This window comes from Platichthys flesus, chromosome 13, assembly GCF_949316205.1.
Source record: "Platichthys flesus chromosome 13, fPlaFle2.1, whole genome shotgun sequence".
NCBI lineage: Eukaryota > Metazoa > Chordata > Actinopteri > Pleuronectiformes > Pleuronectidae > Platichthys > Platichthys flesus.
In genome coordinates this window covers 9,027,421-9,054,363 of record NC_084957.1, presented here as the reverse complement: position 1 = coordinate 9,054,363, position 26,943 = coordinate 9,027,421, and the positions used below count along the sequence as shown (strand labels likewise).

General features: G+C 40.0%; 1 protein-coding gene across 8 annotated transcripts in view; it reads right to left on the bottom strand.

Annotated features, from left to right (window-relative positions):
* Positions 1-1,199: 1,199 nt before the first annotated feature.
* The window catches only part of LOC133967715 (LIM and senescent cell antigen-like-containing domain protein 1), a 26,933-nt gene continuing 1,189 nt past the window's right edge, over positions 1,200-26,943 (bottom strand). Inside the window, exons 1-11 of one of the 8 annotated variants that reach the window (XM_062403338.1) lie at positions 25,170-25,264; positions 10,563-10,722; positions 8,940-9,006; positions 8,670-8,790; positions 8,291-8,440; positions 7,518-7,668; positions 5,767-5,859; positions 5,454-5,502; positions 4,595-4,670; positions 3,936-4,124; positions 1,200-2,943 (exon numbers count right to left, since the gene is read on the bottom strand). In XM_062403338.1, the coding sequence (XP_062259322.1) occupies positions 3,980-4,124; positions 4,595-4,670; positions 5,454-5,502; positions 5,767-5,859; positions 7,518-7,668; positions 8,291-8,440; positions 8,670-8,790; positions 8,940-9,006; positions 10,563-10,718 (1,008 nt within the window). In that variant the 5' untranslated portion in view covers positions 10,719-10,722; positions 25,170-25,264 and the 3' untranslated portion in view covers positions 1,200-2,943; positions 3,936-3,979. Of the gene's footprint in view, positions 2,944-3,935; positions 4,125-4,594; positions 4,671-5,453; positions 5,503-5,766; positions 5,860-6,637; positions 6,731-7,517; positions 7,669-8,290; positions 8,441-8,669; positions 8,791-8,939; positions 9,007-10,562; positions 10,723-14,343; positions 14,705-19,660; positions 19,800-25,169; positions 25,265-26,943 lie in introns of those variants that run through there. The other 7 variants (XM_062403335.1, XM_062403339.1, XM_062403332.1 and 4 more) reach the window with 7 other exon arrangements.

The following is a 26,943-nucleotide window of genomic DNA, read 5'->3' as shown; positions in this document are numbered from 1 at the left end:
GGAGCAACACTCACGTCTCCTATAGGTGGTCCGTCACTTCTCGTTATAAACACACAGACACTTTTAGCTTTTTTCCCCACAATCCCCAGGTGCACTACGTCACACACTACAAACTTTCCTTAAAGGGGCAGGCCTTACCTGCAACACAACAGCTCTCGGTCTCATATACAGATGGCAAGAGAAAGCAGAGAGGGATTTTTACACACTGTCTGATAAAGACTCCGACAGTAAAGGTAAGGGGATAAGGTTTTCTTTAACAAGTTAAGTCTTTCATTCTCACTTTCCACCTTAAAACTATGAAATGAACTGAACTATGAACTAGTTCAGAATTTAAATGGTGAACTATGAACGTGAACTATTCATGGTTACTTGTGTGAACTGAACTTTGAACTAGTTTATGATACGTGTGAACCTGCACAACACTGGATATGTGCAATCAACATTTACAACATTTACCTATTGAAATTGTAAGGATTATTATTATTACTCAGGGAAATTAATTGGCTTTTTGAGGGCTTTAACATGCTCAAATTCTTACCAAGGTTTGCAGGAAATTAGAAAATGGTGAAAATGTACGTATTCTGGAGGAATTTTCAATGGGCATAGTATACATTTTTTTTGTTGGGAGCAGTGAGATTAAATATTTAACTTGTTTTTATTGCAGTATCCCATATTACTTAATACCTGCTTTTATCGTTACCTTTTGTTTTTGTAGTATTAGCTTCATTGTAACTTGTGTATTTTATTCTCATTTCTCTCATTATTCCCGTTTTGCACTGGTTCTGCATACCCTTTATATTTTTTTTAACCTAATTTACAATTTATTTTCACTTATATTTTTAGAGTAAGACTCTCACCTTTTATTCATAAGACAACTTACTTGGCTATTTTAGGACAGCGACTTCAAGTACAGTATGTGAAGAATAAAAGCAGTAAATTGTAGGACAGTCAAAACAAATAATCGCACAAATATTTTGACACAATATCGATAACAAACAAATTTAAGAGCTTTCTATAGACTTGATTGTTTACGTGTATTTAATCACAGCAATCTCTAAAGCCACGTACGTTGGTCACTGACTGGAGGAATCTTATCTGGTATCTGCCATAAACATATGAAACTCATTCACCGGCTCATGACATCATGTGACTCACTGACAGGCATCTGGAATTGAAACTCAAAAACAGAACTGCGTGCATATTATTAGCATTGACCAACATTTATTCAGAAGAAATAATACAATCAACTTAGATATACTGAAAAATAACTTTCCATTCAAGTCTGGAACATGCACTTTGGTGTGTCTACATGGAGAAACATTGTCTCTTGAAAAAAGTTTGTGACGATAAAATACAATGTAAGAGCGGCAGAGTCATCTCCGTCACCCAGATGGTTAAATATCAAATAAAACTACATTTTGGAGTCTTTATTATTGAAGCTGAAGTTCTTATTCACAACAATCACTAAGTGTTACCCCTAAGTGACATATGAGAAATGGGTGGGTTTTTGTGGAATGTGTCTTTCTTTACACAAAAGAAAAGCTTTCTACGATAATATACAGCTCGAGTGAAACCTAGTGAAAAACGGAAGCGATTCTTCCCCCATTCACAACAGTTGGTTTTTCTTTGCTAAGAGGGTCTGAGCCCGAGGAAGTCGGTACACCTTCCTAAGAGGATCACTTTCTCTGGATTACACACTAACACACAAGTTCTTACATCTGACATTACTCCCAGATCCGGTCTCAGCACATGCCACAGGCTATCATGTTGTAACACACACAACCACACACGCAGTCAGTTACCAGTTGTCATGGAAAGTTGTCAAAGCTGTCACTGCACAGTCCAGTAGTTGTTGACAGGGCGTCAGAGAAGTTGTTCATTTATAAGCTGGTGTTGAACTGGATTGGATTACTTCTGAAAGAGGTTTCTAATATTGTTTGACACCCATGTATTTACTGGAATTGACAGTGGATAAAACTAAAACTTAATAGACGTGTAACACTATAAATACCACTTTCCACCTGTTTTGTATTGTTTCAGATATAAAATACATATATGTAACAAGGCAATCCATCAAAGTCCAGATAATGGTTTAGTCCATCACTGCAACATCAAGGAGCCAGTGTGATGTCCTCAGACCGTCACTGCAAAAAATAAACATTTTATAGGGCTAAAAATAAAGTTATATAGCATAATACAGGAAATACAAGTTAGTAGTACATAAAAGAATACAAGTTGGTGAAAAAAATGACATATTAGATATAATATTATATACACATTTGGCTTTATATGATATAAGAGTATCAGTTACATACGGTAACAGGAGTCAAACAGGACACACGTTCTTTTGGCATCGAGACAAGTTGGCAAACTGTCGATCAACATGTCAACACAGCGTTAAGGAGAAACACTACTCCCATGTGTCAATGGTCTCTTAAAGCTCACGATACTATAAATACAGGACCATCGTCAGGCGTGTTTATGTTTATATATACTTATATGTATAGCAGTGAAAGAAGGCAAGCATGTGAATAAAGTACAGTGCAGTAACTGAGCTGAACAGGTTCAAGTCAAACCAAGAAACCAATACTCTGAGCCTGTCAGTTTCAGGCTGATGAAATGATCCTCAGTGCTTTAAAGCTGTGACTGAGAGGACAAACAAATTGATCTTTTCACTGAAATAACCAACCAAAATTTAAAATACCAACGATATCAACCACACAATTTCTCATCTCTTTTACGATTGTCTCTTCGGGAAATGTGACTTTTTCCATGTGAGGGCGCCTCAGGGTCTCATCTTGCTCTTCTCCCTCCGGCTCGACGTTTGTTCACTTGCGGGCCACAGTTTCGGAGAGTTTCTTCAGTCTCTTCTTCAGCTCCAGAGGGAATTTCTCATAGCACTTCTTACACACTGGCTTCATGTCAAACTCCACAAACTTGTTCCTGTAGGAGAGAGAAGAACAAGTAGGAAGTGAGACGTTACTCCCAGTATGTACATGTGTCTTCTTTTAAAAGAAACTGAGAATTTGACATTTTTAGATTACTAACAGATAACTTTCATAGTCATTTGAATTTTTATTAGATAACAAGTGCCCCAGTCCCTGATCCCTACTTTGAGGTTTACTTCAGCCAAATCATGGGTTTCTTTGGATGGTGTATGTACTATGATTTATGCATAGACAATGGGTGAAAACATTTATTATATCTTTGTACAGATGCATGACTAAGATCTCTGACAATTGTAGCTGGGAGATACCACATTCTTGATATATTTTGATGAACTGCTGAATGCTCTTCAAAAAAAAAAACAATCTGGCTCACATATCTTGACACTCTCACTATGTCTACTGATATAGATCTACACACGGAATATATTTTTCTGAATCCATTCTATGATTATAGCATTTTGAGATCTGTGAAGCCTCTGCAGAGCTACAGCTTTGGCTCCATCAGTTGCTCCTGGTTGTTTTCTGAATTGAATGCCATTTATTCCACTAACACCGGCCGGCTCTCTAAACCTTTCACCCCACCTGTCCCTGTGCGACATTCCCTCCAAAAGCAGATAATCACTGGCAGGACCAGGGCACGTGTCAAACCCAGTGGGACCTCTGCACTCATACAGTTGCAGCCAGAAGGCTGCCGGAAGTGATTAAGGTTTTACACCTTACGCCCAGACGGACCCGGAGACCCAGGAAACAAAGCCTCCTCTTTATCATGTGACTGATCTAATTTACTTGTTTGCATAGAAGTGGTTCCAATAGTGACCGGCCTTAATCTTGATTAGTCTTTCTGGATAAAAGGTGTTGAAATGTTTCCAGTGTTGGTCTAGTCAGTGCATATTCACCTACTAACACTTTACTTGCATACAGCATGTTTGAAATATGATGAAAATGACAGAAGAATAAAAACATAAAGGAAGAAAGATGGAAACTGACCAAAGGAGGAACAGTGGAAATGAGAAGAAAGGAGAAAGAGAGGATCACAGACACATGGGTATCAAATTCTTCTTCTTCTTGTCTTTTGATTCACGTTCCCGCTTGGCAAGTCGGCGCTTCATGTCATCCGGCAGGCGCTCATAGCAGTGCTTACACACGGGTTTCAGATCCACCTCCACAAACTTATCCCTGACAGAGCAGGGAGGAATGGGAGAGAGGTGTGAAGTGTGAAAGAGAGGGGAAAAGAGGAAGAAGGGCAGGTGGAGAGGAAGAGGAGAGAAACATCAAGGAGAGAAGAAAACAGAAGGATGAGAAGGGAAAGATAAAATGTTGGAGAGAGGACAGGTGGCACAAGGAAATGTATACAGGAGGACAAAAAAAGTGGGACGACACATGATTAAAAGAGGAAGGTGAGAAAATCAAGAATGGACAGGTTTGAAAAACAGCAGCAGATTGTCCCTTACACAGCGTAGATGTGAAAGACAAGCAGCAGAGGGAACTTAGCCAGGTCAAATGTGGATTCTTATCAGTCTTCGGAGAGTTTAATCAAAACTGAACAAGTGCACAATCCAGGGTAAATGTGTGGCTGTGACACACATACCACTCCACGGTGACGTGACTTATTGCCGCAGAGTGTCTCTTATTTAGACTCCACTTACTTGAGGGTGAGCTTGGTGTTGCAGGTGGAGCAGGCAAAACAGTTGACACACCAGGCCTTGTTCAGAGCAGACACCACTGAAACAAAAACACAATCACATGACACACTGATCAGGACCATCATATGACAACAGAGACTGAATTTATAAATGTACAATATGTAACTTCAGTCACGAGGGGTCTCTCAATCAAAACCATAACAAATCACATAGTTTGATGGTGTTGGGAAGCAGCGGGGGATCATGAGACTTTATTACAGATGAAGATCCGCCTGACGTGACTTAGCCAATCATGTTTATGGATAGGAATTAATGTTAATAGTCACTTTACGCACAAACAGCAATTCATAATTGTGGCCCATCATGCCCAATACAAAGATCGGCAGAAAAAACTGCCGACTGGCTAACTGGTAAGCAATATGTTTTATCTTCATCATACGTTATTTGCCCCAGAAGTCAGAGCAAAGACATCATATTGTGAAAAGGAAAAGGCGAATAAAATGACACTTCCTGTTACCTTGAATAAAATTGGGGATTTCTCTAGGTTTTAACGTTGTTGGAAATATTTTGTATACTGTAAGTACACAAGTCAACAAAATATATCTATATAGGTCTAGTTTTTTTGACATTCTAATGAGGAATTGTTGCATTTCTATATTTAAGGAAGGCTTTGCTATATAAATCAACACACAATGTGCAGATCAAAATACATGGAATGTCATGAAAAAGAGAAGCATTTGGTAAAAAAGTTCTTTAATGAACTAAAATGTTTAAAGGGCAGAACAACACATAACATATGACTCTATATTATTAAATAACTTAAACTTTCATACATATTTTCAATGTCAATGGGTTTTCTCACCATCTCCTTCAATGACACGGTTGCAGTGGTAGCAGACGTCTCCAAACAGCTGAGCGGGTCGAAGGGAGAGAAACAAAGAGGGTGAGCACTGAAACATGTTGTGAGTTGTATCTCATGAAATAATGCAACACAATGAAGCGACAGTAGTCTTCACCACAGTTAAAATAACACTGTGCACTCCTATGCCATGCAAAAAAACACAGGCTACACAGGAATATTCAAACTTCCCACCGAGTTGTGTTGAGCTCTTCAGTTGTTTCAAACTCTATTTTAAGTGTGCAACTTACATATCCCCAGCCCAGTTGATTGTTACCTGGTTGTAGTGTGTTTCGCAGTAGGCCAGGCCCTTGCGTTCGTAGTGACGGTGTCCCAGGAACGGTTTCTCACACTTAGCACACACAAAATGCTGCAAACAAAGCCATGGTCAAGCACACATGGTTAGAACGGCCACAGTCAGTACATTATCACTTTCAGACCATGTCACAGGCAACAGCACAGTCTTTAGACATTGAATCAGTTCAGACCAAAACCACATCAGCTCAGCGCGGCTGTAAACTGAATCTAGAGCGTAGAGAAGATGGATAGACTAACAACCTCCAGAGGGCGCACTAGGTGTCTGAAAAGATTTAAGGAAATGATTTGAGGATGACCGAATTTAAAGGGGATTTAGTCTTAAACACTCTCTCATTGAGCTGGCGCTGTTTTTCTTGTGTGTGTGTGTGTGTTTGTTAACAGACATCGTGGATCACACAGCAGGGTTACACCAATAAAGACTTTTAAAGCCAAAACAAATATGATGTTTGTGATGGAGGGTGTTGCCAGCCATGTTTAAATTTGACAATTTGTATAATCATAATCTAAGGGATTTCACCTAGAATCTGATTCTTGTAGTGTATGAAAACCCTCTGACAGATCATTAAATATAAATGGAAAATAAAGCTTTTTAAGGTCCTGAATCAACTAACTTTAACCCAAATTGTTGAGACAAAAGGAAATCCGCCCTGTAACTGTCAATACATCATAATGTGATGGACAGACAAGTGGAGGACTTCTTGATAAAAGACCAAATTGTTACGTGTTATATTAGTGTAACCCTTATGTAAAGGCTGGTAGTTTGGAGCCAGGCAGGTGGAGGCGAGACACGGGGCAGCAGTCAGCGACGGGCAGATCCTTAATCCCCTCACCATGTCAAAGTGTCTCTCACAATAGGCACGACCACCTCGCTCATAAAATGGGTGGCCCTGAAATGGGCGCTCACACACTGTGCACACATGATGCTACATGTGGACAGGAGAGGACGAGAAAAATGTGAAAATAGCAGAAAGGAACATAAAGATGCAGAATATGGTGGAATGATGCCACAGAAACAATAATTATGGCACTTCAGTTGTACGCCTCTGCCAACCAGCAATTCTGTATACCTATTTCTACACAGCTATTCCAGATTCATTTAAGGTAAATGTGACCTTCACCTTTACCAAAATCAAGTGAGTAAATCTTTGAGTGACCGTTTGTGCCAAATTTAAGGAAATTCCATAAAGACATTCTTGAGATATCGCCTTCATTGGAAAAGGACGGACGAACGGACAACATATTGCCTCCGGCCACTGGCTATCGCCGGCACGGAGGCAATAAATAATACGGAAACAAACAGCAGATAATAGAGGAATGATGATGATGTTGTACACATCTCAGTAAGAAGAAAACACTGAACCTCACTGTGGAGATAAAGCTGGTAAAAGTATGATTCACATATACAGACATTTTAAAGATCCGTCACTGGAAACAAATGAAAAGTAAATTGAATGATAGAAAAGGAATTACCATAAAAACATAGTGAATAAAAAGCAACTTCATTTCAACAAAGTATAGTGCATTTCAGCAGGACATCATTTTAATATTCTTTCATATTCTGTGAGACCTAAACCTCTCTCTTCAAAAATCTGAAAATACATTTCTTGAATTTACTTTTCTGAATGGGAATGTAAAATCAAGAAGTAGGAAGTTTACTTTGCTCAGTATAGCTGAAGCTGTCTCTAAAATGTTTACAGTTTAGTACCACACCTCCACATGCCACTGCTTGCCCATGGCGTTGACCACACGGCCCTCGATGGGTCTGCGACAGGCTCCGCAGATGGGGACCCCCATCTTGTCGTGGCAAGGCAGACAGTAGAGCTCCCCCTTCAGCTCCCTGGCATCTACAGTCAGCTCCTTACTGCAGACACAGAGGGAAATAACATCACGTCACTTAATATCATCATCAGTTGTTCTTTTTCACAAAAAATGAACATTTCTTTATGTATTTGTTACAATATAATAATGCAAAATGTGATGGAGAATTTACATTTATGTAAAAAGATGAAAACATGGGGGGAAAAACACAAAATCCTGCTCTTGCATTATAAATTATATGTGTGAAGTGAATTACACCAACACAACATTACACAAAAATACCCACGTCTGTTTTCCTATAACTTGTCATAACACCCAAGTTTAGATCACCTCATGGAACTTGTTTACAGTTACATATTTTGTCCACCAGAGGGCACAAAGAAGTTTTTGTCCCACATCTGCACAAACTTTCATCCTAAATTGTCATTTTTATTTTATGAGAGAAGAGACTTGAAATAATTGTTTTGGTTGTAATAATGAACCTGATAAACACAGAATCTCACGAAGAATCGTCACTTCATAAACAAATTTTGAAGTGGACATTGACATAAAAGACCTGTGGGGACAAAAAGTCTAACTTCAATCACTGGTCATGCTGTGAGTGAAGTGACTGACACGGCTGATCAGGTGTGTGTGTGTGTGTGTGTGTGTGTGTGTGTGTTTACCCGCAGTTGTTGCAGTTGAAGTGATCAGGGTGGTAGGGGTCATTCTTGAACAGCAGAGGCTGTTCCTCAATGATAGCGTGACACTTCTGACAGATGTACTTGCCCAGGCCCCGAGCTTTCTCTCTGTTGTGACACGGGCGACACAAGTGCCTGAAGGAAGAGAGAGAGGGAGGAACATACACATAGGCAGAGAGATTATCCTTCATCCTCCAGCTCTGGTTTCTACAGCCTTCAGTATATAATCAGCATTTTTCTGTATCTGCTTAAAGAACATAAATCAGGAAATTAACACCAGCTAAAACAGGCTGGTACAAGACAATAACTACTGTGATTACACAAATATCCGAGGTGAACACTAGCTGGTTGTAGAGGGACTGACCTTCCAGCGTTCTTTACAAAGCCCACATCGGCCAGCACGGCCTGGCAGATATCACAACAGAAGCAGTCAGGGTGCCAGCTGTTGTTCATGGCCTTGATCACACGGCCGATGATGAATTCACCTGAAAAACAACAACAGAGTATTATAATAATGATAAAACACTACATTTTATATTTGTGTTAATGACGTGTTAGGCTACATCTCCATGTGACCCTGAACAGGTCGGAGCGGGTCATGAAAATGTACTTTAACTGCAGTTCCTACACTTACCACACTGGTGGCAGCAGGGAGCGAAGAGCATCTGGAAGTCATGTTCACAGTATTTCCTGCCTTCAAACTATCAACACAATTAAAACCATTTGTAAACAATTAATTGAAGCACACAAACAAACACTAAGAAATTATGATAGCAATCATTAATTGACAGTATATAATCTATACACTGAACCAAGGGTGAAAATAACAAAAATCAAGCAGCTAAAATATGAGTAACTGTATAATGAGGGATTTGTTGTACTCTTTTTATGCTTTTGAACAAAACTTAAAAGCATAAAACATCAGTGACAAATGCCAGGGACTATGTATAAACAAAACTATATATATTATGAAATCTGTGAAGGTTGTCTCTGTACATCACAACTTCATTTGTAATTGACTCTAAACATAAGGTAGTTCATACAGTCAAACGTCGCTAAATAACATTTTAATCAGGTGAAGATAAGGCGAGAAGTGACCAGACACATTTCTTACTCTCACAAATATCTATTTTGTCCATCTGGTCATGAAATACAAACATTTATTAATTAGGTTTAAAAGCTCAACTCAATCGGACAAGAGGAATAAATGTATGTGAATGGGTGATCTGATCTGTGTTGCATTTGTCTTGCTGTATCAATCTGCACCACAACATGCAGATGTGGGTTTGAATATCTTAATCACATGCCCTGAGTCACAAGTCCCCATGTGATCCCAGTCTGAGCCAACATGGCTTCACATCTACCGAACAGGAGAATGATTTAATAGAGGATTGTAGCGAGGACATTATTTCTCAGAACGTCTAGATTCGACATCACCACAGATGATGATAATTAGCTCCTGATGTGCATTTCATTTTAAGATTATTCTCTTCGGGTTGTGACAAAAATGATCTGTAACAACAACTTTCTGAAACAGATGACATGATGTAAATTTACTTAACGAGACTTTATAGAACTTAAAAAAAAAATACAAGAGTCTATTCACTTCAATGCAGTTTATTTTACAGCTAACATCTAGTGGCCATAAAAGGAAACGCAGCTGTGAAGGTTTGTGACTGAAACATTTTCTTTCTCATTACAACAGGTAGAGTGTGAGATCTTGCTTCTCTGTTCCAAATAGGGAATGAAAACAAATGTTTTCCTGTTTCTTTAGATGTGTATATTGATTGGTGCACTACAGACACTCTATTTTTTATAAACTGACTGAACATAAAGAGCATCGGAGCTCCAGAAAAACATCTGGCCTTGTGTCAAGGTGCTGAGCAAACAGGTTACTGGAAATGAGGGTCCAATAATTCAATAATGCATTAAGGCTGTGCTCAGCCCTCTTTATTTACCTCAACAGGACGGTGTGTTTAAATTCTTTGTCTAAGGGGCTGTGCACTGAAGAATGCCTTGCTCTAAACAGTGGTTTTACTGCCAGTAAATAGAGAGCCCAGTTCATTAACCCATCACGATCATGTGTGTGATTTGTAGGAAACGTTTACAGTAGTACACTGGACTGGTCTTTTGGAAGTCAAAGTCCAAACCCTTTGCAATCCCATGGCTCCTATAACTGATTGTCATTCAAACAACTTCATCACAAATCTTTCATTGGATTATTATGTTAAATTAAAATCTTGGGACAAAGCTGTACCTCATAGAAGAGTCCCTCTGGGAACTGCTGGAAACACTGGGCACACACAAAGCACTGCTCGTGGTAAAGTTCCCCGTTGCTGTTCACGATCTTCTCCGCCGGGGCAAAGCCGCTCTTACAGCGCTCGCACATGGCGTTGGCCAGAGCGTTGGCCATGTTGCTGAAAAGAGAAGGAAAATCATAGTCAGGATGAAAAGTTACTTTCACAGTCAAAGTTTGTATAAAGGGAATTCATATAAACTATACACAGGTAACACATAGAAAGTAGAAGTGAACCATGAAATAAAACATCAGATGAATTTTTAGGCTTTGATAGTAGGATTAAAATGTTACTGCTGTTTTACTACAGCACATATTAAGTGTTTTCATAAGACAGTATGTGTCTTTATAACTCTTATTTAATGTTAAATTAAAAATATAATCCGATTAGATATTTCTATGCAATGACTGTCCATGTTTAAGGAGTTTGTCTCTCTGGGTGTCAACACACAAGTGGGTGTCAACACACAAGTAGCAGCAAATGTCTTGTAGAATCCGATGTTTCCCAAGTCATGAGAACAGCTGGATGATGTTCTCAGTAACAGGAGACAGGAGATTAGAGCTTGGAAAATGTGATGCAAGAGGTTATCAGCACAAACACGCAATATCTTTGTTTATTTTGGATCTGTTATTCAGGGTGTGTCGATCAGTGAAGTGAAACCTACCGAGAGGTGAGTTACTGAACTGAAGCTCAAACAGATATGGTTAAATATCATATAACAAAGACATCATGACATATGAAGTTGATACTGGCATTTCATAAAACAATCACAAAGTTGTCTTTCTGACTCCCTACGAAACATGACCAATATATCAACAGACCAGAGCCCCCAGGCTTTTATTGTGGAAGGACTGCTGCCAGATCCTGCAGAATAAATGTGGTCACAACTTTGTGAGTGGGTAAGAAGCTGAAGGCATCTTTAAGATGAGGTACATTATTAAAACCTCGTTCACCTCGTTCTTCATAGATTTATGTTAGGGCTGATTGGACCATTGGACTAATTTCAAGATTATTCGCTCGTAATAAGAACAACTCCAAAAGAACAATTAATCAAACTTCTCCAAACCAAACACAAGCAGCCAAAAGTGCTTCAAACTAATTGCTCAAAAATGTGCCACAATAAAGACACTGCTTAACACTTAACGGATGTTGGAAGTGAATAGGATAAGGTCGAAGACAGAGATAGTAAAAAAAAAAGAGAAAAGAAGAGAGAATGGTGGGACCAAACTGGTTTCTCTGCTTTGTTTGAAAGGTCAGAATACCACAGTGTATCCAGGCAACACGCACACAGACACATCCATGCGAACGCACACACACAACTACTCTCATTTCATGGATTAAACTTATCATCGCTTTAACATTGTACATTTCAGTTCCTTCTATTTTAGCTGTTATAAGCTAAAAAAGATGTAGGAGTAAGTTCAGCTTCCATCTAAGCCCATTTCTCAAACATATTATAACCTTCCTGTTCCTTGTATCACACACACTGACAGCCTGCCCTATCCAAATGATTTTTGAGAGGAAGTGATACATCCCTTAAGCATTTCCACCCTCATATCTGCCTCCCGCACCCTGCATGAGTTAGAGACGAGCCTACACACCCGACAGGACTGTGCTGATTGTCCTTCTCTGCAATTTGTCCTGGCTGAAGTAGCATTCAGATTATGCCTGTGAACTGGGCCAAGGAGGATTTTTATCAGCATTTGTTTCTTCATTGGTTAGCAGGATAACAGAATAACTACTGAACAGATTACCCAGGAACTTGGAGGGAGGGTGAGGTGTGGGTCAGGAAAAAACACGTTACATTTTGGTGAAGATCTGGATCAGAGGGCGGATCGTGGAATTTTTTTCACTGTCTTTCACTTTCAACATTTTCCTTGATTTAACAGGGAATGACTCATGGATCTTGATGGAAAAAAGTGTTTAGCGGAATGATATTTGTGATTGTGTAAATGTGGTTTTATAAGGTGACTGTTGGGTCTAGCGGGAGGTCTTCACACTATTTAGTGCCATTCTAGTTTCTATAGAAATCTTCCAAAATGTGAATTTATATTTTCAGCTTCAATTGGTCAAGCAGTGTTTGCCTTGTATGTGCTGACTACACAGTCAAGCTTTAGGCAGTTACAGGACTTGATGCAGTAGCTCCCACTCTTTAAGACAGAAGAAGAAAAGAGTGCACTGTGACTATAAATGGAGTCTGGTCTTCAGTAAAGGCAAAGGATGTAGACTATCACTTCTGTTATGAATACACTTTGTTCCCTCCACTATCCCTGCTCTGGTCACCTCCGTCTTTTCTTTTGCATTTCCCCATCCTCACTGTTTATAGATGCATTGACTAAATCTTTAAATAATGCCATCAAAACAATGACATTCTTATCTTTCATTTCCATATTGGTCTTAAACCTTTCACACAAATTAAAATGATTTTCAACGAAAAAGGCAATGGAAAACTGGGAACCAGATATTATTAACAGATGTCTAAATAGTCAGTCTGAACAACACTGCCTGCTCAAATTCTAAACTATTTTTAACTGACCCCATGTTTTCAAATCTTAGGAACCAAAAAAGTCTTTACTGACACCATATGTGCAGTCCACAATTAGAGTCAGTGCAGTAGTGTTAGGGGGATTTGAGACTGGATTCAGTCTCAGCAGTCAGTCAATCACAACGTTCTTACTGGAAAGATTTGTGCTCAAACTCATCGCTGTGATAAGAACCACTCAAAGTGACAGAAACCATCTTTGGGAAAAAAATATTTGATGTTGTGTGCTTTGACTTTTTTAGTTTGGTTCAGGCAAGATTTGAGACCCATATTGCAGCAAGTCAGCGGGTGGCTATCAAGACACCTGGGTTTACTTTTGAGGAGCCGTCATGTCGTCCATCTTTATATATGGTCTATGATCCAACCTCAGCTCTGGCCTCTTGACCCACATTTTGTATTAATTTTAGTCTGTAGTACCTGATGATCCTGAGACAGAAAACGGAGGCCAGAAGTACAGTCTGTATATTTAGTTCCCTGCTCACACATACATGCACACATACTTGTAATGCCAGTTGGCATATTCTACTTTGCATTACAACTCGCCCCTTGGCACGAAAATAGCCCTTCCTATGTGCCCCCTCGTGTGTAGCACAGAGAAATCCCTGCACAAACAGGGCACCTAAGGCAGCTTAAGCCAGTCAGACGGTCTGGTAAAACCCAGGTACTAGAACATCAGAATTCTTCACATTCTGTAACACGGGAGCGCAAAATATAATACAATGTCAGCATATTAGCAGGCTGTACTCATTGACACACACAACTACACTAGAACACAGCATTTTTCCAGCCATCTGTTTAAATTACAAATTACCAAATTGTTTAAATTACCAAATTCTTATGAATGAAATTGACGGTTAACAATGCACCAGAAATTAAGTGGTGGGGTTATGTAGGATGATGATGATGAATCCCAGAGAATGATAGAGACAACACTTGCATGTATATCTACAGACATACTAATGCAATTATTTTTTGATTGGTCAACAACTCTTTTAAAAGAGTTGCAGGTTTTACTCATTAAGAAACATTTTTAATACTACAATGGAAAACCCTCTTTGGTAAGACATCAAATATATAACGCAATCTTAAAAAACATATTCACAACAGCAAATTCCATTGTCATTGTGTTCTGTGTAAACCTTTACTTTGGTGGAAAACTAAACTGTGATCTAACCCTGTCCACTGCACCGTGTACTTACAAGCGAGCGTAAAAATCACAAAACTCCTTATAGACTTTGACATCGCTCTTCCGCCTCTGAGACTTGGACTCTGGGACCTCCGCCTCCCCTCCGTCCTGAAGCCTCTGGTGGAAGCCATTCATATCCCCACGAGGAACATGGTCCAGGACTTCACTGTCCTCAGGTATTGATGGCGGCAGGGCACGACCGTTTTGCTCCATAGTTAAAAAGTTAGAATTAAGTGCAAAGATCCAGCTAACACCTGTGGGAATGTAGCAACTCCAAATAGTAGTTTCCAGTAATGCGAGGGGGGATCCAGAAAGCAGTGGGAGCTGTAATCCACAGAACAAGAAGGAGACAGAACCACTGATCAGACTGCACTGAGAGTACTCTCTTCCCCTCTCTCTCTCACACACACACACACACACACACACCCTCTCTAACGGATACACTCCCTCTTTCCCTTATTCCCACATCAACACACACACGCACACGCACACGCACACACTTAGTCTCCCCCTCCTGTCACTCTGGCCGTCTATTCTTGGGCAGGTTACTGGAATTAAAGAGCCCACCCTGACGCCTGTCCAGACAGAGGTCACTAAGAGACACACACACACACGCACCCACAGATGCTTTTTTAATGCTTTGTGTCCCTAATATTTACAGTCTTTGGCTAATACGTGTATGACTGTGTTTGGATGTTGAACAGCTGGAGCCCTCAGCTTTCTGGGAGATATAAAAATGTGGCTTCAACTCAGTGTTGCGCAAAGCGGTACTTTTGCACTGCAAAGCAGAGAAGCTAAAGCCGTCAGACAACAGTATAACAATAATAAATTCTCGTTTATTTTCCTGTTTATTTCATCATATGTTTGACATCAGCGAGTAAACACACGAGAAGAAGAATTCAAGCTCTGATACTGGAATTTGTCTCTCTTGCAATTTTGTTGAATTGCACATTTAATGAGTAGCTGACAATGGTTGTATAAATCTGGTTTCTGCATCTGACACTGAAAAATGTGATTGAGTTTTGCATACTGTTAAAATAAAGTGATCACACGCTGGCTAGCTGAGTTGGAGTCCTTGCACATGTTCACATTCACCATTTCCAAAGACACTTTAACCCCCCTACTGGTTAACAATGTTACGCGATTATTTATGGGCTGACTATTTTTGTCGGTACTGGACCCCGACAGGACTCAAATTCAGGACATAACAGACGCATTGGCTGGGTCTTCTCCAAGTGGGTCAGAATGGCTTGATCAACAGTTTGAAGCATCTATCTTAGAAATCCAATCCCGGTCCCAAAGCCCACAAATCTGTCATCCCTCTGGGTAAACGATAGCTCTTTATGTGGTTAAACTCTACTGGAATCTCAAATTAATTATCACTTTCCAAACCATGAAAACATCAGGCCAGATCCGGACATACACTCGAGGGAAACAAACATGTTGGATGGTTCGTTGGAGAGCAGCCACTGAGTTGGTCCTGTCTTCTACATTACTCCATCATTCCACAAATAGACACTCAGTGGAGCCTCAACTCCAAACTAGGTGCTGGCAGCTGCTGTTAAGTGTCTGTGAATGCGTGTGTGTGTGTGTGTGCGTGCGCGTGCGTGAGAAGAGTTTTGTATACATACTAGTGACCAATTTTGCCTCCTCTGAGAGCAGCAATCCTCCACTTTTGCTAAATCGTAGTAGATTGGGGATGATTTTAAGATTTCTTAAATGCACATAACAGCACCTTTTTTCCCCTTATACTTCTTTTTTACTATAGTTAAGTATATTTAATACAGCGAAAAGGCTTCTGTCACAGAACCTCATGTTCCTCACTTTTTTTTACCACTAATTAAACTATTTGCTCTCCAACGACAGACGTTCTGGGTTTTGACATGAATGACATAGCGAGTCAAACATTTCACCAGGAACCATTTAAAGCTTCCAGAGCGTTTCCACACCAGATCATTGTTTCCAGTTCAAAGTCACATGGTCTGTCGGGGAGTCTCATCCACTGGGAACCAGTGTTGACTGATTGGGCCTGGGTACAATGGGCAGAGGGTGGGTGCTTAACAGGAAACACGTAATCTCTCCTCCTGATTACAGTCATTGCCATTCTGAGAGAGTTCCACCCTAAAATGAGAGCACAAGAACTACAGTGTTCAGGTCTCTGGTGACCAGGGTAACATGGCAATGTGTGTAGACATAATTTCAGTTTAAAATTCACACTGCGATTAAATCATATATTTAGAGTCAAAATAATGTAAGAACCAGATATTTTAGCAAAGCAGTAGTAACAGTAGTAGCTGTAGTAGAAGAGAGAGAGAGAGAGAGAGACAGTGAGAGAGAGAGAGAGAGAGAGAGAGAGAGAGACGATATGAATAACAACCTGATCTTAAAAATGACGACAGCAACTGTCTGACTTCTTTATGGGGTCGTTAAAGTCAAAGGTCAGGTCAGCCATGCTAAAGAAAAAAATGTGGGATATACTGTTAAAATAAACTGACCCCTGGGGTTATTATGGAATTTAAACCATTAAATGTCTTGATGTTGTTTTGACCTGTAAATGCCTGTATTGATGTGTTTGTTTGATTTTTGATTGTCAGATTAGCTGGCTAGCTACCTAGCTTGTTAGAATTAAGTGTGGCTGTCTATCCGACAAGGATGGATGAGGTTCAATAAAGTATAAAAAAAAGGATTACACATTTTTAAATAATTCAGCAGTGGGAAAACAAAATGGTATTTTTTTTCCATTTTCAGATATTTGATTTTATAAACGTTACAATTTATAAATGTCTTTGTATCCTTTTGTAACTTTTTTCTCTGAACAAGTAATTTAAAAAAAGCCAACTTGGCCTTAAGAAAAATTATGATGGCCAGTTCTTTTGTTTTCTTTTTTACAATTTCTAAACATTTTATAAACTATGTGATGATTACACTTGAACTTTGAATTCAAGTGTAAAATCAATTTTTTGGACATTGTCTCTATGAACCACCACTCGCCTTTAACACACACACACACACACACACACACACACACACACACACACACACACACACACACACACACACACACACACACACACACACACACACACACACACACACACACACACACACACACACACACACACACACACACACACACACACACACACACACACACACACACACACACACACACACACACACACACACACACACACACACACACACACACACACACACACACACACACACACACACACACACACACACACACACAAAATGCATGTGAGCCCTCAGTGACACACACTGATTCAGTGAGTGTGCAAACAGTATTCATGACTAACGTTTCCTCTGTTTTGCACTTTTTGTTCCAGACGCCCACTTAGACCTGGTCGATCCATTATCATCCAAGCACAGAGGAAAAGAGCGACACACTATACATCTCTTTTTAATGATGTGAATCAATAACTATTAATTAACTTGTTTGGCAGTTTTAAATAAAAAAGGTATTGCTTCTCGACTCTCCATGTGCCTATGAGAGCTTGTTTATGAATAGGGAATTTATAGGTCTCCAGGAAGATAGTTTCCTAAAGTTTAAAGTTAGTTTTCATGGCTTTAATGTCACTGTATTTTGCACCGACTCTTTGTGTGTTTAGAATTTATGGTTTTAGCTGCAGGTGCTGCACTGATAGCAAACCACTACTCGCATAAATGTTTAACTCTGTCATCATTGTGTCAAATTTTGCAGGAGATCCACTAAACAGAAAGTGGTTCTTGTCTTGGTATGAATGACTTAAACTTTATAACAACAATAAATAAATTCATATTCCTTTTTCATTGCCACTGTCTCTTTAAGTTTTTTTTTAATGTTTCGTTGTCACATGGGGTGTCAAATGTGGCTCAAATAGTCTTTTTTTATTGATGTAAATTTTAAATAATTAGCTTGACACAGAAAATGTACCATCTCATGTGATGACTGCAAAACCAGAGTTGTCGTGTAAGAATGAGATTTTACTCATCAATATTGTGACATTAATTCCATTAATCATTCAGCACTACTACTAATACTAATATACTATACCATTGTATGATCGGTGCAAAGCAAATGAGACCGTCTGCTTGCTACCAGGAGTGAAATTAAGCATCTTTGGTTTGACCGGAGACGCTGCTAATGGGTGAGCTCCCTCTTACTGTTCACATTCCTAACATGACTACATTCCTCTGATCACTTCAGGAGCACACCCACAAAGGGACAGAGAGAGAGAAGGGGAGAGGGAGAGGGAGAGGGAGAGAGAGAGAGAGAGAGAGAGAGAGAGAGAAACATATTGTGAAACAAGTATTGCAAAAGTCCTCATATCAGCTGGTCACACAACTCGGAGGAATGCTGAGACTCAGCTGCGATATTTGCAGATCAAATACGCCACCACGTCTCACCTTATCACCCCTTGTCAAGAAAAGCACTTTTAAATCCTTCAAAGGGTCTTTGATATAGATAGTGTTTACAAACACAAAGTAACTCTCTCAGAATAATGCAAGACAGTGTCCGTCAGCACCAGATAAGGATAAGCAAGCTGATAACTAGCAACAGACCAGAGGATGCAGTGTAAAGAAGGTTACATTCAAATCCCATGTGGAACGAGCACACTTTAAATAGTTTACAAACAAAAAAGATGGAGGAATGAAATTAGGGGGGCAGACATCACCACTGACAATTTGTATAGAAATGTGGAAACCTTGTGATAAGAAAGCAAAGAAACCACAGGATAATTAAATGAAAGGCCATCAGATGATTTTTAAGCTTTTGCACATGGCATTTTTTTTTTCAAAAACCCAACAAAACAGTTTCTAAAAGAGGCAACATGGAAGCTGGATTATCTGACAGGAATAAAAAGTAAGATTTACAGACTCAGTATTTTTGCTGCTTTACTAAACAAAAAGTGGTTAATTTGTGAAACACTTGAGGAACATTTTCTTCTCATGCACAGATTAAAACAAAATAAAAAAAAGTGTACACCATGATATTCACTTGGATTATCAGTGGCACAACCAGAAAATAAACCAGCAACACAAAAAACCATCATCCTACTGCTGGCCTAGGGGATAGAGCGGGTGCTCTGCAACAAGAAGGTTGCCGGTTCGAATCCCACTCTATCCCATCTGCATGCCTAAGTGTCCTTGGCAAGATACTGAACCCCTAGATGGCCCCTCATAAAATGATGAGTGTTCTAAAAATGTAAGTCGCTTTGGATAAAAGCGTCTGCTAAATGACATGTAATGTAATAATGTAATGTAATGAATCAGCATTTCTCAAACCCATCAACCACTTGACACCAGCTTCACGCAGCAGGACTCACCTGAGGCTTCCCAAACTTCCATAGCTGTCTGGTCTTTCCTGTCTCCGTCTGTACAAGTCTGAGTTCGACAACTCTTTCAGCTTCAATGTGTTCATCTCCCCTTCGTCTCTCTCCCTCACTCCCCTCCCTCCTTCCTTCCTTCCTTCCTTCCTACCCCTTGACTGCTGAGGACACTCAGTTCACAGAAGTAGGGAGACCTACAAAGCACTGGTGCACGTTTGGTTTAAAATGAAAAGATTAAATCTTGTGCCGCTCTCGTCCTCCCTCTTAAACACACCTCCAGGGCTCACACCCTTTAGAAAGGACATGTACAGAGGTGTGGTTTCCCAGCCAGCACACCTATCAGCTGCTTCTCGCTCCTCCTCCTCCCTGTCCTTTAGCAGGTAGAGGGGAAACGTCTCGAAGAAAAGGAGAACGCTGCCCTTTTCTGGCCCTTGACCCAGTCGGTTTCTCTCCCTCCCTCCTACTTCTTCTTTGCGCCGTTCCTCTGTTTTTTTAGAAAGTCAACAGAGGACACATAAGTAAAAGAGAAAATGAAAGACTCTTTTCCCCTCGCACATGTAGATATTACACATACTGTACACACAATGGCAAGCTGTGAGTACTGATAAGTAGTTACGGTCAGGAATTACAGCCTGAACAATACGGCATTAGGTCTGATGCCAAACGCAAAAAAACTTTACAAGAGAATTGACCTGAACTTACATTGACATTTTTTGCCAAGGCTCCCTGATGTTGGGTTATTAAAAAGGCATGATAAATATACTGAATCCGAATATATTATAGTAGAACAATTAACTTTAGAATAAACAATCCCAGTTAATATGTACGATATAAAGATAAATGAACCTGGAATCTAATTATTAGCAAGAACAGCTACGAATAAACAAAATATGAAATGCAGATGCATACAAATAAAGGTTAATATGCATAACATTTATGTGCTGCAGTATATTTTCCCCTATATTATATATACAACATCACACAATATGTATGATTTATCAATATCAAAAGATAACATAATTATCTTAAGGACAGGTAAAGCTTTATTTAATTAAAAAAATATATTAAAATATTTGCTATCTGAACAAAGCTTGTATAGAGGGGGTGGGAACATACAGACAGTGATGTGCTATATGGAACAATGTCACATATTATAGAGAACTATTTTCAAGTTTGATTTGTGCTCCTCTGTTGCAGACTGTGAGATTATTTCCCAGCGTGAACAAAAAACTACTGACAAAGGGTAAAATGTCAATCTATGAATAATTCATCACAATTTTACGTAGGAACAAGAGCCCCTCTCCTCTGAGACAGACACAAAAAAACTGCAGATGCACAGTTTCTAACGTGTCCGCCTCCAAGACATGTTTAATTACAAACAAAAGGCTGTGACGTCTTCAGAGCACAGGGCAGGAGACAAACAAAGGGGCCAAGCCGACAAGCAGCCAATGGAGAAGCAGCTGTAAACGGAGTAGCTTGTAGTAGCTCTGTGAAACAGAACAAGCAAACTACAGCCTGAGCTTATTGAGAGGCTGCACTGATAAACCCAGCTGTCTCTTGAAGGCCCCAGACAGACAGTCCCGAGAGATCTAATCACAAGTGGACGGCTCTGACTTCATGTGTTCACACCTGAATGTGTCTCCTGGGACCACTTGTGATCGGATCTCTCCTCCCCCGCTCTAAATGCAAATATACATACGTCATCTCTGCTCACATAGATTAATTAATAATTTGGAAAAACAAAGGCAATAGAGGGGGGTGCTCGGTAAGTGCATACCTCTGTCAGGGCTAACGCCCTATCTTGAAATGGTTTATGGGTCTTCTTTTAGTCATGCCTCATAAAATTACATGGAAATCGATTTTGGATAATCCTGCTTCCCACCCGACAAACAACTAAACACCTATGCACACAATGTCATATCATTATCTCGTGACCGGTGTCAATATTGTGACAGTGCACTCAAACAAATTCGGATATGGGTAGTGTTCATTTCAGTTCAGTTCAGTTCCTTGTGAAAGTGTAGCAGAGGATGTGAGCTGAATAGGAGGTCCTTCATATGTGGCTCAGGATGCATTTGCGTTCACACCCCAAGAAGAATGTGACCACATGTATCCCAGACCACCTCTGAATGTGGTCCGAGTGATCGCATCTAAAGAGGCATTGAAGATCCATTTGGACGCATTCACTTCTGTACCTATAGAGCTGTCAATGAATGTTAATGCAAGGACTGAACAGGGTCGAAGTGAACGCCAACTAAATATAACTCATGGATCGAAGCTCTTGTTTCGTAGACAAATGCACACAACTGATGGAAGAGCTTTCCCTCTAAAATAACGGCCTCCTTCTTATGAGTGCTCTGATTCTGACTGACAGAAATCTGATGGTTCGTCTTCGGTAAACTATTATCCTGTGTGTTCCGTTCAATGTCAGGGCCTCTTATCAAAGATGATTTATGTTGGATGGTGTTTTGGATAAATGGCTTACAGAAACCACATCTCTCCTTTTTAAGAACAAACTTTGCACCATGCAGGTTCAACCTCAGGAGCTTGTCTTGACCTGCTCTGCATTCCACATGGGTTTGACGAACACACAGAACCGTAGAATGTGAATGTTGAACTTCAATATGAGCTTGACGTCCTGAACGGGCTGACATGTCTCAGTATGTCATGACAGTCACGATGACTTACGATAAGTTTTATGGTTAAAAAAATTTGGTGTCTGCTCTACTGCAATCATCAAAGTTGTTCCATAAGTTTGCAAATATTTGAAAATGTCTTACATTTTTCAAATAATTTCAATGTCAATTACAATGGTTAATTTTCACATATTGTAAACCACTTTACACTTAAAACTGACTTATGGATAAATTCTGTTATTTGGATTCAATTTGCATAAAACCATGTCACAATGTGCCATGCAGCAACGTGTCTTTACAGAAATAATTACAGAGCTTTTTCAAGTTTGAGAGCAGCACCGACAAACCGTGTGTGTGTGTGTGTGTGTGTGTGTGTGTGTGTGTGTGTGTGTCTGTGTGTGTGTGTGTGTGTGTGCTGAAGGAGAGGGAAAGAGCTTGTCTATTCACAGCGTGGATCTGCTCTGCATGTCTGTTTCCCCCAAACCTGAAAACCAATGATTACATCCTCAGTGAGCAACAGCTACCAGCAAGTTCATGAGTCCACATCACATAACTACTGGGGTCAATTGTATTTACAGTTGAGCAGCTGTGGTGGAGTAAGGGGTTCACCGATAAAGTACGGTATAAGTGTAAAGAGACACAAAGAGTGAGGTTTGAGAGAGGAAAGTCGCCTTGACGGATATTTTATGTGAGTACACAGTTTTTTTCGATTGCATAAACACTAAATTCAAAAGTTTTACACAATTATCCAACCTTACACTCAAGGAGCAGAGCATGGTCCCAGATCTGCACCACTATAAGCACAATGTCAGCTTCACACTTTTTGCAAAACAATACACACAGTGGTCTGCAAAACACTAAACACACTTGTATACTTTAAACACAGAAGTATAGCAAGATGTCAATTCCTTTCAATTCCTAAGCACTGACTGTCAAATGACCACCCCTATGAGCCAAATGGTTAAACACAGCCATCAGGTGTTCAAACACATGATTGCTTAATTTTAGGCACACCAATCAGGTTTAAGCACTTTAAAAATGCATCAGCTGAGTTCACCTGTTTTCAACCAAAATGGAGCTTGTGCTAAAAAAAGTAGAAGAGTGAAGGTGAGAGGGGGAATCCACGGAGGAGGAGAAGGCTGCGTCTGCGGCATTAGTAATGATGTTGTGTGTGATGTTGCATACTGCACATATCATTTTCATAATGTAAATGTACTGTATTCCAGACCTATGCTGAACTACACAATCTTGTCTTTCACTGTATTTCTGAGAGTTTTACAGAAGGATGCTGAGCAAATCGCATGAATTCATATACATAGATCAGGTAGGGTTCATAGGACAAAATCAAAAAGGAGAGGCAACGTGGGGTTAACATCACCTTTTGCGCTGCCACTACACAGAATGGGGTCCTCCTCCGTCACGCCAACATGGGCCCTTACAACACACCTCACATCCTCAAATGTTTGGACAGATTACACAACATTGTCACAGCAGTAAACCACATGCACCAGATGCAATCCATTGTCATCTGGGACAATGAGTCATTCCACCGCTCTGCTCTGGTCCAGAACTGGTTTCAACACCATCAGCAGTTTACAGTACCATACCTTCCACCATACTCTCCATCTCTAAACCCAATCAAAGAGTTTTTCTCAGCATGGCGGTGGAGGCTTTATGATCTCTGACCCCAGGCTCAGGTTCCCCTCATTGAAACCTGTACTGGATACAGAACTTTCTGCTTGTCTGATATTTGTCAAGCTTACAGTGTTATACACACACTCCTGTAGTAGCATGAAAACTAGGACATGTTCTGTTGTGATTCTCCATGTTGACATGTTTACTGATTGGGGATATGGAGAGAAATAAATTCAATTTTCATGGGACTGCAGTATTGGTCTTGTGTAGTGTTTGGTGAATTAATTGTATATTTGCACTTTCTCAGAGTACTTCACTTATAGAACTCTAATCACTGAGAACTGGAATTGCTAAAAGTGTTTAAGGTTAACAACAGCAGTGTGTAACTGGCTCAAACAGAATTAAGTCATATGAAGCGTGTGTGTTTCATATGGCAAAAAATTATATGGTTTGATAAATAAGTGTAAAGTTTTTACACGAGTGTTTCATTTTGCAAAGGATCTGAGGTGTTCTGCTGATTGGGTGTGTGGTTGTGCTAATTGTGTTTAGTGTTTGAAACACCGGGCCCTGTTTTGAAAATTGTGCTTAAGCAATCGAAATAAACAGGTTCCACACATACAAATATAAACAACACTGCCACTGTGTGTACAACTCGGGTACTACAGCAATTCTATCAACTTGGCACTCTTTCAACTCATCACTGCAAACCTACAACATTGCAATGACTGAAATGTGATATGTTTATTCCACTGTGGAATGACTGTTGGTGGACAAATAAAATCAGCAGCTTCACTTAACATTTCACAACAAACAGAACCTGGGTTCACAACAGCTGACACTTGAGATCACTTCAAATCATGTATATTCTTGTATCTCAATCAATACTAAGTCTCTTTGTAATAATTTTAATTTCCATAGAAAGTTAAAATTAAAGGGGATCTTGGCTTCACTTACACACATAAGAAGAAGTGTAAAAAACAACTATGTAAAAAGGAACAAATGCTGAGACACTATAAAAAAATGCCGTGAATTTAACATCAGTCAAACCAAGCTGACTTCCCTATCGATGCACTCAGACCAAACGCACAATACGACATTCAAAGTTGCTCCACAGTTCTGCAAACAAGTTAACATGGTTCATACACCGAATGTTAAAACAGTAATGGAGCCTATAGCTGCTGATGCTACCATAATTCCGATGAAAATAGTTATACAATAAAACAAAGTTAGCTTACCGATTTTTTGAGTCAAACTGTAGCGAGGAAAGTAAGTTGTTGGTAAAGTCTCTTTGCTGTCACTGCAGACACTCCTACTGCTGTTATCTGCATGGCCACATCACTTCCTATTTGCTGTAGTGTGTGTTTGTGTGTGTGTGGAGGCAACATGAGGATGTGAATGATTGCGTCCACTTGCGTGTGCCACAGTTGGTTGGATGTAAAGCCAGCCAGCACACAACCAACCCTCTACACTCATGTGGGTGTTTGTGGTTTAGGAAGGTCTGAGGAGGAGGAGGAGGAGGAGGAGGAGGAGGAGAGCACTTCAGGATATAATAAAAGGTGGTGAAGAGAAAGGGGAGGAAGGAGGTGTGAGGGGATGCAGGAGGGCTTCAGAGGGGACGAATAATATAACAGTTCTCATAGAACTGCCATGTTGTGTGTGTGTGTGTGTCTTTCTCTTCCAGTTCCATAGAGGAGGTGAAAGGTCAAACCCAGTGACAAGAAAATTACCAGAACATTCAGACGAGGGGGGTGTCTGGATAGAGAACGCATAACATATTCCACTTGAGAAAGTATTTTGGTCCACGGCACATCAACACACACGTCTGCCTTTATCAGAAAAAGCTCTTGAGTCGTGTTGTCTTTCCAAGTCAATGTCCTTTTCGGCAATATCTATGTTTATGAAACCTCTTTACCCCAAGATATTTGTATTCTTTTAGTTTTTTCAGTGTTAGAAACATCATTAACATGCTTCATTAGTAGGCGGTTGGTGGGGAAACTTCTGCAAAATATCTGGAGAGCCGTACTTGGACATTTACGTTCTCACATACCTCGCATCTTATAAATAAATAAAAGCATTTTAGTATCAAGTGATTGGACGGCCTTGATAGCACTAAGATAACAGGATATCCAATATCCCCAATGAGACTCCAATAAGTTTAACTAGTTACAGTTAACATTTCACAATCCCTCACGTCACACATGTGAGTACAATACACACAGTCTAACTCCTACGTCACTCAAGTTCACTGCCCTTCCAAACAAGGACAAGTCCACTGCAGGCCCAGACATTCTTCTGAGCTCTAGTTGTATCAACACAGTGAGGAATCAGATACAAGTCTTATGTGTTGGGAATGCAGCAACGCTCACTGTGTCAAAGACTTGGGCCTCTTATAAAAGCCAGATTCATCCCAGTGCATGATTAGCCCTGTAGCATTCACCCCCGGTGGAAAGAAATATTACTGTGAATAGAAAGTCCTCAGGGAGTGGATGGTCAGGAAGTGGTTTGGAACGCAACAACTACTGTCCAGTGAGTCTGTGTAGACATTCCTGTGCAGGGAGGAGGTTGATCTGCAGAAAATAGAGAAACATCCTCTTTTCCTCTCGTAACGCCAGGGACACACCGGAGGCAATTCTCATGCGAGCAGCTTCCGCCTCCGGTGTGTCCCTTTGGCGTAAGAAGACTTTCTCTCTGCTCTTCTGTGACCTTCTGGCCGAAGTGTGAATTTAGGGGTGACACAAATATATCAAGTTGCCTTTAAAGCAATTATTAAAAATAATCAGTTAGAGTACACAACCGTCTGGTGAATATTGATTTTTATTGATATGTGACTGGAATAATTTAAGGCAGACTTAACACAAGCTACGGGATTTTTAAACAGTGTTAGATGCTCTTGTAGAAGTCATAAGTCTGTAAGGTATCCAGTGGATTTAAAAAAAATTTTTTTGCAATGCTTAGGAGAAGCACCAACCTACCCACAATCCTCAGGTGTAATATCGTCGTCATTGATTG